The sequence below is a fragment of the Aspergillus flavus genome, chromosome 2 (assembly GCF_009017415.1).
Source record: "Aspergillus flavus chromosome 2, complete sequence".
NCBI lineage: Eukaryota > Fungi > Ascomycota > Eurotiomycetes > Eurotiales > Aspergillaceae > Aspergillus > Aspergillus flavus.
In genome coordinates, this window is record NC_092409.1 from 3,408,715 (window position 1) to 3,423,618 (window position 14,904).

General features: G+C 50.1%; 7 protein-coding genes across 7 annotated transcripts; 5 read left to right on the forward strand and 2 right to left on the reverse strand.

The window, feature by feature from the left end:
* Positions 1-574: 574 nt before the first annotated feature.
* On the forward strand, positions 575-3,760 carry F9C07_2277621 (putative choline sulfatase). The gene is made up of 2 exons (XM_041289805.2): positions 575-1,876; positions 1,930-3,760. The coding sequence occupies exons 1-2, from the start codon at positions 1,466-1,468 to the stop codon at positions 3,277-3,279; spliced, it is 1,761 nt and encodes a 586-aa protein (XP_041142912.1). The 5' UTR covers positions 575-1,465; the 3' UTR covers positions 3,280-3,760.
* On the forward strand, positions 3,761-5,152 carry F9C07_2277622 (nitrilase). Its single transcript, XM_041289806.2, has 3 exons — positions 3,761-4,289; positions 4,405-4,714; positions 4,776-5,152. Exons 1-3 carry the CDS (start codon positions 3,813-3,815, stop codon positions 5,042-5,044), a joined length of 1,056 nt encoding a protein of 351 aa, XP_041142913.1. The 5' UTR covers positions 3,761-3,812; the 3' UTR covers positions 5,045-5,152.
* F9C07_2277623 (C6 transcription factor) lies at positions 5,153-7,472 on the reverse strand. Its single transcript, XM_041289818.2, has 4 exons — positions 7,205-7,472; positions 6,281-7,145; positions 5,873-6,226; positions 5,153-5,806 (listed from the first exon to the last, which is right to left on the reverse strand). The coding sequence occupies exons 1-4, from the start codon at positions 7,320-7,322 to the stop codon at positions 5,260-5,262; spliced, it is 1,884 nt and encodes a 627-aa protein (XP_041142914.1). The 5' UTR covers positions 7,323-7,472; the 3' UTR covers positions 5,153-5,259.
* F9C07_2277624 (uncharacterized protein) lies at positions 7,473-8,730 on the forward strand. Its single transcript, XM_071510251.1, has one exon. The coding sequence runs from the start codon at positions 7,716-7,718 to the stop codon at positions 8,244-8,246; it is 531 nt and encodes a 176-aa protein (XP_071363843.1). The 5' UTR covers positions 7,473-7,715; the 3' UTR covers positions 8,247-8,730.
* Positions 8,731-10,697, forward strand: F9C07_2277625 (glycine/D-amino acid oxidase). Its single transcript, XM_041284765.2, has one exon. It carries the CDS (start codon positions 8,783-8,785, stop codon positions 10,523-10,525), a length of 1,743 nt encoding a protein of 580 aa, XP_041142915.2. The 5' UTR covers positions 8,731-8,782; the 3' UTR covers positions 10,526-10,697.
* A 411-nt stretch (positions 10,698-11,108) lies between these two features.
* F9C07_2225918 (alpha-glucosidase) lies at positions 11,109-13,008 on the forward strand (the record flags this gene model as incomplete). The annotated part of the gene is made up of 3 exons (XM_041289807.1): positions 11,109-11,414; positions 11,503-12,790; positions 12,848-13,008. 3 exons carry the CDS (start codon positions 11,109-11,111, stop codon positions 13,006-13,008), a joined length of 1,755 nt encoding a protein of 584 aa, XP_041142916.1.
* Positions 13,009-13,071: 63 nt separating this feature from the next.
* On the reverse strand, positions 13,072-14,328 carry F9C07_1256074 (oxidoreductase). Its single transcript, XM_041289819.2, has 3 exons — positions 14,042-14,328; positions 13,637-13,951; positions 13,072-13,549 (listed from the first exon to the last, which is right to left on the reverse strand). The coding sequence occupies exons 1-3, from the start codon at positions 14,155-14,157 to the stop codon at positions 13,135-13,137; spliced, it is 846 nt and encodes a 281-aa protein (XP_041142917.1). The 5' UTR covers positions 14,158-14,328; the 3' UTR covers positions 13,072-13,134.
* Between the last annotated feature and the right edge of the window lie 576 nt (positions 14,329-14,904).

The following is a 14,904-nucleotide window of genomic DNA, read 5'->3' on the forward strand; positions in this document are numbered from 1 at the left end:
GTTGGAATTGTCGTACACTGTATTCTGTATGTACGGAGTAAGGATGAAATTGAGCCCAAAAATTGGCACTGGAATTAGGTTACGGGCGCGCATTAGCCTGCTGGCCAAAGAGGAGATAATATTCACCGCAACCTGAGGCCTTGCCCCGCCCAGAAATGTGTCTTATGTGTCTTGGCTGTGTGAAAGATGGCACATGACCCCTGACCCAAAGAGGAGAGGAGATGGAGCCTTCAGCCGTATCGAGTGGGAATGACACATGAATTCCTTTTCTTTTCCTTTCATTGTTGAAACTCTCCCACTAGAGCCGGTATACGCTTGTAACTTTCTAACGGATCAGCCCGTTTTCTTACAAGGCTTTAGTCTATGGCACTAGAACTTGTTTAAGGAGCCACCCAATGAAGTCTCGTGGCGAACCAGCTGACGCGCCTAGCTTAGCGACTCAACCTGTGATGTGCCGGGGATCCTTGTCGGAACCGGCCGGGGGTGGAATTCAGGAACCAATCAGAACCTGTTATAATGCCAAGTGCGCCAAGTCTTTGGGGAGTCCGGACTAGTGAGAAGGGGGTTTGAGACCCCCAGGCCCACTTCGGTTAGTAGGCTGGCTAGTTTACCCGTCCTAAACGAACTTCAGTCGACTTCGACTTAGGAAAGAATGCGAACAGAACAGGGTCAAATCCATTGACACTTGGTACGATCACTCTCAAAGACTTTATCTATTAAGGTGGAAAGTGGTAATTAGATGAAGCAGAAGGGAGATTGCAAAATGATAGGACCTGCGGACTCCGATGACTACCCGAGGGCTTTCGTGGCGATCTGACCAATCCTTTGGTCCTTGCCGGACCGCATTTCTCTGCCGGGAAATTACATCCTTACGCGGCCCTAGTAATCGGCACCTTGTCACAAAAGTGATCGTCTGTACTGAAGACTATGTATGTACTATGTAGTATGTACTACGGGGTACTGACAAGGCAACATGATTTTGGATGATCATAATCCGAGGAATCTACAAGTGGAAAGTCCTTCACTTGAATCATTGGTCTCGAAGTTTATTGCCCCTGCGTTCCAGCTCGTGGGGAATCACACCATCGTCTCCGCTAATGGTTCCATCGCTGCGGTGACATCGATTGTACCACACTTGATGTAGATCTCCGCTAATGCTCAATACATTCAATCATACCCACATGTAATTTTGGTTCGGGTACAAGTATGTACTTGCAATGAGTTTTTTTTTCCCCTCTTATCTTTTTTTTCTTCTTTCTTCTATTACTTGGCCTTTATTCACCCTGAAAGCAATATCCGCTCCCCCTTAACGTTATTTATAACTTGTCTTTCCCTTCTCCAGCGTTCACCCTTTTCCTTTCCTTCTTCATCCGTCACCATTCTTCTCTTATTCCGGCCACCAACTCTTTAGCATAGTTTCTATCATTAGATTAGAGTGTGAGAAGAGGTCTCACCAATCGTCACCATGGCTACCAAGAAGCCCAACATCCTCTACATCATGGCTGACCAGATGGCTGCCCCCCTTCTGGCCTTCCATGACAAGGATTCTCCCATCAAGACCCCCAACCTGAACCGGTTGGCGGATGAGGGTGTGGTCTTCGACTCAGCCTACTGTAACTCTCCGCTATGTGCGCCGTCCCGTTTCGTCATGGTGACCGGCCAATTGCCCTCCAAGATTGGAGCCTACGATAACGCTGCCGACTTACCCGCTGATATCCCCACTTATGCCCATTATCTGCGCCGGGAGGGCTATCACACCGCTCTGGCTGGAAAGATGCATTTCTGTGGGCCCGACCAGCTGCACGGTTATGAGCAGCGTCTGACGAGCGACATCTACCCCGGTGACTATGGCTGGTCTGTCAATTGGGATGAGCCGGTAAGTTGCATTCCGAGTAGTTCGAATCCAAGGAGATCTCTGATCGTGTGTAGGAAATCCGTCTCGATTATTATCACAACATGTCCTCTGTTATGGACGCGGGTCCTGTTGTGCGGACCAACCAGCTTGACTTTGATGAAGAAGTTATATATAAATCCACCCAGTATCTCTACAACCATGTCCGACAGCGTGGTGATCAGCCATTCTGTCTGACGGTGTCTATGACTCACCCTCATGACCCTTACGCCATGACCAAAGAATTCTGGGACCTGTATGAAGGTGTTGACATTCCTTTGCCGAAGAACGGTGACATGCCACAAGACCAGCAGGATCCCCATTCGCAGCGTGTTCTGAAATGCATTGACTTGTGGGGCAAAGAAATGCCTGAAGAACGGATCAAGGCCGCTCGCCGCGCCTACTATGCCGCTTGTACCTACGTTGATACTAACGTCGGCAAACTGTTGAAGGTTCTGGACGATTGTGGCATGACTGACGACACAATCATCGTGTTTACCGGTGACCACGGAGACATGTTGGGTGAGCGCGGCCTTTGGTATAAGATGACCTGGTACGAGAATTCGGCGCGTGTGCCCATGATCGTGCATGCACCTAAGCGTTTTGCTCCGAAGCGTGTACCCCAGAATGTGTCGACAATGGACTTGTTGCCCACCTTTGTCGATCTGGTTGGCGCGCAGTTGGTTCGGGAGCTACCCCTGGACGGTGTGTCGTTGCTTCCATACCTGACAGGCGAGGACGGCCTCAAGACCGATACCGTGTTGGGCGAGTACATGGGTGAAGGGACACAGTCCCCAGTGGTAATGATTCGCCGTGGCCGCTGGAAGTTTGTGTACTCGCTGATTGACCCACCTATGCTCTTCGATGTGAAGACAGACCCTGAAGAGAAGGTGAACCTGGCGGCCGGTTTGCCTATTCCGGCGCAACTGAGTGCGGCCAAACATATCTCAGGATCGCAGTTGCAACCAGCGTCTTTGCCTACTCCAGCTGAGTCCCCGCGTATATCGCCTCGGCCGCAGCGTGGTGCATCGTCGGCATACCCATTCCCGAGCCCCCCACGGACTCCTAGTCCAGGCAAAGGATTGCCTGAAATGCCGACCACTACCGAGCCTGCCAAGGTCCTAGCATACTTCTTGGAAGAAGCGCAAGCCCGTTGGGACCTGGAGAGCATCACGGAAGATGTCCTGCGGTCACAGCGCCGGCGACGCCTGGTTTATTCGGCTTTGATCAAGGGTAACCCGGCCTTTTGGGACTACGAGCCGCGTATTGACCCCAGTACCCAATACGTGCGCAACCAAGGCAAGGGTGTTTTGGACGATGTTGAATTTATTTCTCGTTGGCCCCGTGTGTTGCAGCAAGCCGCCAATGCTACGGGCACCAAGATTTGAATCTGACCTGAACAAAAGGCATGAGGGAAGAAAAAATAAGGATCCGAAAAATAATGTTCTTCAGTATCTCGGCATATCTTTACGTTTATTTATTTTTGTTTTTGACTTTTGGATTCAAATTTGTTCCGACGAACTTCATTTTCTGATGATTTAGTTAGCGAGGCGCTATACCCGGCATTGTTTGCATTCCCAGCGTTTGCTCGAGTCTAAGTCTACCTATCGATTGGTGAATGCTTTATTGTTATCGGGATCTCCGGCAGATTGGTACGGCAGTGCTGTACATAGGAATATAGGAGAGCTGCCTGCGTGTATGATAGACCAGAATGACAGACAGAATGAATGTAAAGAAATATAATCATCATCCGGAGATAAAATCCGTGGTAAACGTGGAGAGAGAAGCGGGTCTCTTACGAATCTCCGTGACTCACCCGGCGATTGGTTCGGCTTTCCGGGATTTGATATTCATCTTTTAAATTCCCCACATCCATTCTTCAACCACCACCAGAGCAAACAGTCTCTTCCAGTTACCAAACATGCCGTCCAAGATCACTGTAGGCGTTGCCCAAGCACGCACCCACAACACTGTCACGGAGACTCTCTCCGCCCTCAACCGCATCACCCGTGATGCCGCCTCCCGCGGCGTCCATCTGCTCCTCTTCCCCGAGGCCTATCTAGGCGGATACCCACGTACCTGCAACTTTGGCACTGCCATTGGCGCACGTCAACCTCACGGACGGGAACAGTTCCTGAATTACTTCCACTCTGCAGTTGATCTCGGGGATACCCCCACTGGAGCGGGTGACGACTGGGTACAGAGGAAGTTGCCCGTCGCAGAGGGCAAGAACCATCGCGGAGACGGCACGAGAGAGACTCTTGAACGGATTGCAAATGAAACAGGCGTCTTCATCGTCGTGGGTGTTATCGAGAGAGCGGCGGGCAGTTTGTACTGTTCTGCGCTGTACGTCGATCCCGCGAGGGGAGTGCTGGGAAAGAGGAGGAAGGTTATGCCTGTAAGTCTTAACAGGACAGTTTCCTACCTTATTGATGCACTTACTATGCATATAATACAAAAACGCCCCGTTCAAACAAATAAATACAGAAGAAAAGATAATTAACCCCAACCAGACAGGAACAGAACGTCTCGTCTGGGCCCAAGGTTCCCCATCAACCCTGAAGGCCGTGACGACCCATCTCAACGGTGTTCCCGTGACCATGGCAGCAGCCATCTGCTGGGAGAACTACATGCCCCTTCTCCGCCAGAGTCTGTACTCCCAGAACGTGAACATCTACTTGGCTCCTACCGCCGACGCCCGGGACACATGGCTGCCCCTAATACGGACCGTCGCATTCGAGTCGCGGGCATATGTACTCAGCGCGAACCAGTGCGTTAGGTATAACGAATTACCGGAGTGGGTCACTGGCCAACAGGATGAGAGTAAGCCCTTTATATTAAACCACCCCGTTACGCAGAATAGGCGACTGATAAATAGAAACAGAAATCTCGACCGAATACGTCTGCCGCGGTGGTTCTTCTATCGTTGATCCCCAGGGTCAGGTTCTTGCGGGTCCTATTTGGGAGGTTTCTGCGGATGATGCGTCTGATTCTGCGGCGGGTGCTGGAGGTGATGGACTGATCATCTCGGAGATTGATGTAGAGGATTGTGAACGGGGTAGATTGGATATGGATGTGGCTGGTCATTATTCCAGGAGTGATGCGTTTAAGTTGACGGTGGAGGGGCTGGATCTCAACCCACCTCCTCTGTAAATGCTGAATGGTATATGGGGTGGAATTTGTGTTGATTCAGTTGCATTACTCTTTATGTATATGAAGACTATATAGTTAGAGCATAAACTTGTGTATACCCTCTGTCATATAGTCAGCCGCGACATCACCAGCAAGAATAACTCATGAGCGACTACTAGTATTGGCTAGGTAGTCAAAACCAACCATACGCATCAAGAGCGTCAATCAAAGTAAGATCATAAACTCCAATCAATATCCCCCACCCCCACCGAATCATCCATGCCAAACAGCGACATCTCAGCCTCAAACCCCAGATACTGGAAAACATCCCTCCATCCCATATCACAATCCGCCAGAACCACATGACTCATTGACGCCTGGATATCACCAACCTTCCCCCACATCAACCGAAGTTTATTCAGACATCTCCCAACAGACAAACTGAGATGCTCATGTGCGCTTAGTACCGACACAGCCGTATTCCAGGACTCCACAACGACCGTTGCAAAGACATCAGGTCGCAGCATCGCTGCTATGAGATGCTGCATTGCAATATAGAGGAAGAAAACCCGATACCACCAGGGTATGAGGCCGGGGTTGTCTTGTTGCGAGCAGGTCTGGATCAGGGTGATGAGCTTTTGGGCGTTTGTGACGCAGAGTGTGGCGTGTGTTTGGGTGATGTGGTCGGCTAGACTTGGTTCGTTTGGCTTCTGGGGTTGGGGGTGTGGGAGACAGAAGTGGGCCATTGTGGGTCTGAGGAGTATTATGCGTGTGTATGCAATTCTGGGGAAGAGGGATTAGTTTATGTGTACTGGCGTAAGATCTACGGAAACAGGCGGTAAGACTCACCGGAGACGGAGGAGGAATAGTCGTCGGTCGGTGGGTTCAATAATAGGTGTATGGGGCTGGAAGGGAGGAAGGCTGTTTTCTAATCTAGTTAGAGACTCGTCAATTTGTATAACGGTATAGGGCTCAGCTTGGGTTTGCATCGCCAAGTCCAGACCTTCGGCTGGATTCCTGCTGGTAGGTATTTCAGAAAGGTTGATGTAACCGGTAATTTTAGTTAATTCTTGCATTTTCTCCGAGACTGACGTGACAGCATTGCTATCGTAGTTGGGCGGGTTGCTACCGTTTCGAAGTGAGTTGGACGAGAAGGGTACTCTAGGTGCTGAGGAAGACCGTCCAAGCGACCAGGAAAGGCTTCTGGGCTGGAATTAGCAGAACGTAGGACTAAAGGTAGAGGATGATTGCTCATACCTGTCCATAAACACGCATTGCTGCCAGACATCCGGTGTCACGTCGTTCTCTCTCTGTGGTTCGGATATCTCCCTCCCTGATCGGTCAAGCCCGATGCTCAGGGCAATCCGGACAGCGGAACCCAAGGCCATCCATGTCTGGTGCAAGTTTGAAGTACACCGAAGATACTGTGTCATAAGGATCAGACATTGAACAGTCTCCAATGAGCCGGCTTGCCAGAGGATGACCTCCGGACGCAACAGATGCCATGCTCGAAGGAAGAAAGTTCTGCTGGCACTGTTTCGCTGTTCCGAGGGAGTTGATTCTTGCAATTGAGTGGACAAGGCGAATATAAGATTTAGTATGCATAGAATTATTTGTTCATTGCACTCTATCTCCCTACCGTCGAAGATGGCCTCATAGGTAGTCCAGAAAGATCTCTGGTCGAGCAAGGGCTCCAGAGGATCCAGACATTGCCAGTACAAATTCACCAAGTGATCGGCATGTCTGCGCGGTGGAAGGACATTGTCCGCGGGATTAGCAATGGGATTGATACTGTCTGGAATGGAGAGCAAGCCAAATAATGGAGCATCCGTCAGAGGAATAGGGCACCGCTTTTTCGGGGACGGGAGTCCCAGTCTTGCATCAACAGCAGCTCTGACCTCGAAGGAGAATTCTCCTGGATTAACGGGGCTGTGAGCGCTTGGAGGGCTGATGGCATCTAAATTTCCCGAATTTATTTGAGCAGATGTAGCAGGAGTCGGCAGTTGTGGGGATACTACAGCTGATGAGTGATGATGGTTGCCAGTACTGCTACGGTGGTCTGACGCAGCGATGTAAGTACAGGTCCTCTGAAGCTCTCTTTTGCGTTGGCATCTTCCACACACTGGGAATATCAGTAAGATTGGTCGGAGGCCACCTGCTAAAAAATAAAATGTGGAGTACCTGGGCGGAGACCGTCGCATTTGACCTTGCGACGACGACAGGTCGTGCAGGCAATGACGGCCTTGTATCTTCTGGGCCGTAGGGATGAAGTCGAGGACATACGGTCACCACTGATCATGCCTCAGCAATGCAACGATCGAAATAGGCAGAGGACCCCTTGACCATCAGGAACGGACGTCAGCGGAGAGATGCGCTATGCAGCTTCCACGCACTCTGGGAATAACATCACATCCTCTGGAGACAGCCAATCATGGGCCATTCCGAGCGATCTCGGGTTGGTCATTGACAGGCCATCTTCTAGTATAGTCATTGACCTTGATAATGCAGACACTCAAGGCATCAAATTCCTTTAGTTGCATGTGAATCCCGATGCGAAACCCCTGGTATCCCGAGCTTCTAAAAGATACTCAGTTTCGTTCCCCCTATATATGTCTATATCACCCACTACACACCTCCACCTAAGCAGCATCAACATATTTCCCAGTGAAACCAAATCCCACCCAAATCAACCATGCCCGAAAACACTCTCCCCAACCCAAACCGCTACATCACCACCAACAACGACGATGGCACATCCATCTTCACGCAGACCATCCCCGAATCCCTCCCCGTGGTAAACAACCTCAACGGAGCACTCTTCCGTCTAGGCTACACCACAAACAAACCCCCGGTGGAACTCACCAACAACACCGACCTCCATCTCTACGAAACCTCTCTCCAAGAGCTTCCTCCCCTGGTCCCTCAAGGCGGCGGTGCCAATGTATGGTACATTGATACGCCCCCCGAGTCAGAGAGTCCCCTGCATCGAACCGTGAGTCTGGACTTTGTCATCCAGATCACAGGCGAGATTGAACTCACGCTGTCTTCTGGTGAGACGCGGATCGTTAAGCCGGGGGATTTGACTGTTCAGCGATCTACGTTGCATAAATGGCGGAATCCTAGTAAGACAAAGTGGTCGAGGATGGTTGGGGTTATGGCGGAGTGTCGGCCTGTTGTTACTGGGGAGGGGAGAACTCTTGGGGAGGAGTTTCCTGGGCATTGAGGGGATAAGTTATCCTCAGATATAACTATTCGGTCTCTTCCAGGGATTTGGTATCTTGTTTTAGTATTGACGAAAGTAGAATGGATACGAGCATTGCCATGACGTGCATGGTATCATTCATAAGTGATTTAAATCAGCGTATCTTTGGCCAAGCCAACGTCATCTGTGCGTCGTATTCAAGTCGTAGCCACTGGTGTACTTTTGTTATGTCCATCATGGTAGGCTATCATAGATCTTTCTTTCTATGGTTATCTAGAAAGCCGAGCTCATGTAGGTAAACATCGTCAGATAGCTATTAATCAACACTCGATTTCTTATATTTTAACCCAGAATTAAAAAAAAACAAGCAAACAATCCGATAAAAATATATCCATGAAGTTATAAAACGAAAGGTGGCAATTGTAAAGTTGAGTCGAACCAAGTTTCCAAGTTGCACGTCACCATGATGAAGAGAACTCCCCAGCCAAAAACACCGCATAAAAGCCCATTTACCAAAGGAAGCCCGCATAAACCCTTGTATTATTTTTTTTCTAAAAATGTTCGCGCAACATAGTAGTCGAGTACTCAGATCCCAAATACGTAGGACTAGCACAGTAGTCCTGACAACAAACTATTCCGCCCTCAAAATCACCCTCACCACCCGCCCAATGGCAACCATCGCCCGCCCAGAACAATGGATGAATACCTCCGGGGAGACAACCCCGGTATGGGTGCATAAAATGCCCTTCTCCAAATACCCCCGGTTTGAAACCTTGTCGCACGACATCAAAACCGACGTCTGCGTTGTTGGCTCCGGAATCGCGGGTATATCTACTGCCTATGAGCTCATCACTCGCGGCAAGAAAGTGACGATGATCGAGGCCCGGAATGTGCTCTCGGGAGAGAGTGGAAGAACCAGCGGCCATTTGTCGAATGCCTTGGATGATGGCTATAGTGCGATCGCGAAGAAGCACGGAAAGGACGGAGCCAAACTCGCGGCCGATAGTCACACCTGGGCTATTGATCGCGCGGCGGATATTGTCAAGAAGCTGAAATTGGATTGCGAGTTTAGGTATTTGCCGGCGATTGAGATCTCGCAGTACCCTCGTGGGGACCCGAAGCATGATAAGGAGGTGGGTGTTATGCGGGAGGAAGTGGATGCTGCTTCGAAGGCTGGCTTGCATGCCTCGTTCCGTGAAGGCCTTGCCATTCAGGGGTGGGATGGGGAAATCGATCAGCGTGATGGGGCTTTGTTTACTGGGCAGGGGACGTTCCATCCGACCAAGTATATGGTTGGTATGCTGGAGTGGCTGAGGAACCATCCGAACTTCCAGTGCTTCACGCATACGCGGATGGCGTCTGTCGAAGAGAACGATCTTGTTCAAGTGCGTACGGCTAATGGCAACACGATCACGGCCAAAGATGTGGTTCAGGCGACCTGTGTTCCCATCCAGAAGCTGAGCGTCATTGCTGAAATGGAATATATGCGGACATACTGTATTGCCATCCGAGTCCCTAAGAATTATATCGAGGACTGCCTTATCTATGACCAAGCGGACGCATACAAGTATATCCGCTTCACGGACTGCGACGAGCACGACGACTACCTGGTTATCGGCGGCTGCGATCACAAAGTGGGCCAGGATCAAGTAGAGGGTCGCTTCCAAGAGCTGGAAACATGGGTGCGGGAGCGATTCACCAAGGCCGGCTCCGTTGACTATAAATGGAGCGGCCAGATCTTTGAGCCAGTAGACTACATGGCCTTCATCGGAAAGAACCAAGGAATGAACCACACCTATGTTGTCACTGGCGATAGCGGAAACGGTCTCACCCATGGTATACTGGCAGGAAAGCTGATTGCAGACGAGATTGAAGGCGTCCAGAACCCGTGGGCAAGCCTTTACAATCCCGAGCGACTAACAAGTATCGCCAAATCACTTGGAAGCATGCTTCAGCATGACATACAAATCAACACCCAATACAAGCGCTACCTGCAAACCGACATTAAAGATATCGAAGATCTCGCGGTGGGAAGTGGTGGTGTACTTAACAAGGCCGACCTATCAGCACCGATGGCCGTTTACAAAGACGAGGGAGGTCAAACGCATCGCTTCAGCGCTATCTGCCCTCATATGAAAGCGGTGCTTAGTTGGAACGCCGCAGAGAAGAGCTGGGATTGTCCGGTTCACGGAAGTCGATTTAGCTGCGACGGTGTCTGCGTTGAGGGTCCAGCCAAGTCGAACCTGACGCCCTTGGATGACTTTTCGAAAACCAAACAGCAGGAGCAAGAAGCATTGTAAATCTTTATCATGTACTCAGTGAGGGTGACACCTATTCACCTCATAAGCGACATTTGTTGTTCCTATCCATTCTATTTGTACTTTATCTAATCACATATTAAAGTCATACAGAGCAATAAAAGTATGTACGGTAGCAATGCGAGTACCAACGCATCGTAGACCTCCATTCTGGGATCCATTCAGATGTAGAAGAATATCATTCAATATGGAAGGCTTCGAAAGGATACATTGTATGGAAGGGCCACTTAAAGTGGATCATTCGGACTCCTTCAAGGAACAGATCTTACCGGGTTGAGATCTTTGAAATATATTCTGAGAATGGGCAAACAGGAAACATCTTTCATACAGGTGGCATATGAATATTATATTATACTCACTGTCTACCATTCTAACTAATGAAAGCGCTTAGGGCAACACGACCCAGTGATCTACCGCAAATGTGGGGAAATGCAGACTAACCTCGGCTGCCAAACAACAACTTACCCCATACTTCCATTCCGTTATTTAATAACTTGCTCCCTTCTTCAAGTCACACAATTGCGCAACCAGCTAACTATATCTTAAATCGCCAAATCAGACAAAGATGTCGAATTCTACCCCCAGCTACTCAGCCATTGCCCAGCGTAAACAAGCACACCTTGAATCGCAAATCCCAGCAGAATGGAAACTTTCCGCTTCTCAGATACCCTCGGGAATGCTCTCCCTGGAGGATTCGATTACCAACGCGAAGCAGTATCAGCGGGTGAATGTGATGGATGTCCCCCGAACATGCGGCTTACTCACAAATAAAGAATTGGAAATTACGGAGAACTGGGATATTCGGGGTCTCTTGCGAGTCATTGCGGAGAAACGGTACACAGCGGAAGATGTGGTCGGAGCTTTTTGTAAGGTATTCTCCCCATTGTTTCTCCTTTTCTTCTTCATGTAGTCTTTTTTAGTTTTACAGTTGGGGTCTATAATGATAGTAACATCGTCAGCGCGCGGCAATCGCTCACCAAGTCACCCGCTGCTTGAGCGAACCGCTTTTCGACCGTGCCCTGCAACGGGCCAAAGCCCTCGACCTCCATCTCCAGAAGAGCGGGAAGCCAATCGGCCCCTTACATGGTCTACCAGTATCCGTCAAAGACTCTTTCCATGTGAAAGGCGTCGACTCGACCACCGGCATAGTTGGTCTGGCATTCAAACCCGCCACGCAGAACTCGCCTCTAGTAGATCTCCTCGAATCCCTAGGCGCCGTGATCATCGGCAAGACCAATGTGCCCCAGACAATGGGTGCACTGGACAGCTGCAACTACCTCTTCGGCCGGACACTGAACCCGCTTAACCGCCAGTGGACAGTGGGAGGCAGCACAGGCGGCGAAGGCGCGTTGATCGCCATGCGTGGATCCATGGTCGGGTTTGGCACGGATATCGGCGGCAGTATCCGTGTTCCGGCGATGTGTAACGGGATCTACGGGTTCAAGCCCAGTGTAGGTCGCGTTCCCTTCGGCGGCCAGGAAGGGGGCCAAATGCCCGGCAAAGGAAGGGTGTCTCTGCAAGCGGTTGCTGGTCCCCTGGCGCGGTCGGTGGCTGATCTAGGTGCTATCATGGAGGAGGTCGTGCCTCGCGCTGAGCTGTTCGGGGAGGATTGTATTCCTGGTCGGTGGCATGGGGAATTTCCTTTCCGGTTACCCGAGACGCAGGGCCGGAATGTCACTATCGGTGTACTTCGATCGGATGGTATCGTTGAGCCTTTGCCTCCTATCGCCAAAGTATTAGATGAGGTGGCCCAGACATTGCGGAAGACGCCTGGCGTTGAGGTGGTCGAGATTCCCGTGCCGGCGGCGTTGACCAAATGCCAGGGTCTGGCAGGTCGATTGATGGGTGTGGACGGGGGAAACGCCATGATGGACTTGCTAGAGAGTACAGGGGAACCGCTGATTCCCTGGCTGCAGGGCCGTATGAAGCGGGGACGGGAATTGACGCTCTCGCAGCTGGGCCAGTTACAGGCCCAGCGGTCAATCGTCGAACGGGAGCTACTGAAGATGTGGACCCTCAATAGTGGAACCGGGCGTCGCATTGATGCGATTATCCACCCTGTGGCTCCGCACCCAGTTCCTGAGATGGACCGCTATAATGCTGTGGGATACACGTCTAGTTTTGTCTTGCTGGATTATCCTGCGGGCACTATTCCAGTACGTCCATTCAGGGAGTCCGATCTGGAGAGCGGAAAGGAAATGGATGCCCCTGTGTTGGGAAGCTGGGATAAAGCTAATCGACAGTTGTGTATGTTTCTCTATCCATTACCCTTGATTATCTTCCTTCTAACGCTGATCCAAACAGGGAACGAGAAAACGGTTGATCGCCGGGTATATCTGGGCTCACCGCTGAGTATCCAGGTCGTGACGCCCAAGCAACATGACTATGAGCTGTTCCGGGCTATGAAAATCATTGATAGGGCTGTCAGGGTACCAGATACAAAGAAGACAGCAGCCAAGCTATAGAGCTAGCTTTAGACATATCCATATGTTCAATACTTCCATACATAAGGAGAAACCAAGTACAACACTATATACGTTCACAAAGTATAACGATAGCGCATGACACGCTACCGATTATCTAGATGGGATTTAAAGCTTTCCCTTCAAGTGACTTCCACCATCCGTCGTAATAACCGCTCCATTCAAATGACTAGAAGCCCGACTTCCGAGGAACACCACCAGACCCGCAATATCCTCAGGTCTGCCCAGTCTCTTGTTCGGAGAATAATCCTCGAGCGCCTTCAACCCGCCCTGCAGACTAATCAGGCCATCAGCCATCTTCGACGGGAAGAAGCCAGGAGCAATCGCATTGCACAGGATATGTCTGGGACCCAAATCGACAGCCAAATTCTTAGTCAAATGAATGACAGCCGCCTTAGAAGCAGAATAGCTAAAAGTAGCATTCTCCCCAAGACTACCGACCCCCAGACCAGCAACAGAGCCAGTAACAATGACTCTGGAGGGTTCATCCCGCGTAGCCTTGACCGTAAGCAAAGGCGCAAACCTATCAACCAACCCTCATTAGCACTCTCCACTTCAACCACACCAACCCAAAGGACACCACAAAACAAAAGGAAAAAAGAAAACTCACTTCTGCACCAAATAAAACACACTCTTCACATTCAAATCCATAACCTTCGAAAACATCTTCTCAGGATGCGTATCGAACTTCTCCCCCCACGTAGCCCCCGCATTCGCAAACAGAATATCCACATGATCCGTCGTCTTCTTCACCTCCTCAACGAGTCTGTCCAGTTCAGAAATCTTCGAGTTATCGGCCGCCACGGAGATGGCCTTCGCGCCGGGTCGCTTGTTGGGCAGGGCATTGAGGGCCGCGACGGCTTCATCGCAGGCTTGGGCTTTGCGAGAGGTGATGTAGACTTTTGAGCAGCCGGCTTGGAGTAATCTGTTCTCCGGGTTTTGTTAGTGACATGATACTTGTCTGTATGTGTGTTTGGTAGGTGAAGAGATCTGGGGAATGGGATGGGGTACGGACCCGCTGGCAGCGTGGAGACCTAGACCTCTAGAACCGCCGGTTACGACGGCGACTTTGCCCTCCAGAGAGAAGATGGAGCCGAAGTTGTCGAGCTGGACTTGGTCGGCGACGGACATTTTGGTGGTTGAATGATATATTAGGATAATGTTATGGGTCTGGGATGTGATGGTATGGAACTGAAGAGGGATTGGGAGGGATTGAGCTTGAAGTCATGGTGGAGGTGATTTGGGGTACTCCGGAGTACATTCAAGATACCGAGGTCGTTCGGGCCAGCCGTTGGGATTCCCCCCGCAAAAGTGGTTTTATGTACTCCGTACTCGGTTGATTATTAATCGGGTCTGCATTAACTTAATTAGCTATGTTCTTTGTTGAATTAGCCCTAACTCTGGGTAGAGTGTGGTTTTTATAGTGACATGATGGTGGAGGAAGGATTTCTTAATTACTAGGGCAGGGTTATTATGTGGAGTTTAGCTCATTTAGGATTCTTGATGGAAGGTTCTTATCTCCTTGTCAATATGGTATCACTCTCATATATTCTTGAACTATATCTTCTTGAATTCCTCGGCTCTCCTGGTCAGTTCATGTTCAGTACCGTAGATAGATTAAATTCTGGTCGATCGTTTCTACTCCTTCATCTTCAGTCCATTCAGTTCCCTAGGTTGTTGGTCTACCTTCCATATCCCCGGCTGTTGTGGGTTGCGTCATGTAGATGAAGGGAGCTAGCCCAGATGATAATATCAGAGTTCTACAGAGTACCATGCTAAGCCTGGGGATTTACTGGTTAACATTTGCCAGTGACTTGTAGAAATCGGAAGTACTTGGCTCCATGAACCCCACATTTTGAAAAACAATGGCATCAACAA

Coding starts and splice junctions, on each gene's coding strand:
- F9C07_2277621 (XM_041289805.2), top strand. CDS start 1,466: ATGGCTACCAAGAAGCCCAACATCCTCTACATCATGGCTGACCAGATG. Junction 1,877..1,929: donor CTGTCAATTGGGATGAGCCG/GTAAGTTGCATT, acceptor GATCGTGTGTAG/GAAATCCGTCTCGATTATTA.
- F9C07_2277622 (XM_041289806.2), top strand. CDS start 3,813: ATGCCGTCCAAGATCACTGTAGGCGTTGCCCAAGCACGCACCCACAAC. Junction 4,290..4,404: donor AGAGGAGGAAGGTTATGCCT/GTAAGTCTTAAC, acceptor AACCCCAACCAG/ACAGGAACAGAACGTCTCGT. Junction 4,715..4,775: donor CACTGGCCAACAGGATGAGA/GTAAGCCCTTTA, acceptor AAATAGAAACAG/AAATCTCGACCGAATACGTC.
- F9C07_2277623 (XM_041289818.2), bottom strand. CDS start 7,322: ATGATCAGTGGTGACCGTATGTCCTCGACTTCATCCCTACGGCCCAGA. Junction 7,146..7,204: donor ATGCGACGGTCTCCGCCCAG/GTACTCCACATT, acceptor TGATATTCCCAG/TGTGTGGAAGATGCCAACGC. Junction 5,807..5,872: donor CTATTCCTCCTCCGTCTCCG/GTGAGTCTTACC, acceptor CCTCTTCCCCAG/AATTGCATACACACGCATAA.
- F9C07_2277624 (XM_071510251.1), top strand. CDS start 7,716: ATGCCCGAAAACACTCTCCCCAACCCAAACCGCTACATCACCACCAAC.
- F9C07_2277625 (XM_041284765.2), top strand. CDS start 8,783: ATGTTCGCGCAACATAGTAGTCGAGTACTCAGATCCCAAATACGTAGG.
- F9C07_1256074 (XM_041289819.2), bottom strand. CDS start 14,157: ATGTCCGTCGCCGACCAAGTCCAGCTCGACAACTTCGGCTCCATCTTC. Junction 13,952..14,041: donor GGTCTCCACGCTGCCAGCGG/GTCCGTACCCCA, acceptor CCCGGAGAACAG/ATTACTCCAAGCCGGCTGCT. Junction 13,550..13,636: donor GTGTTTTATTTGGTGCAGAA/GTGAGTTTTCTT, acceptor GTTGGTTGATAG/GTTTGCGCCTTTGCTTACGG.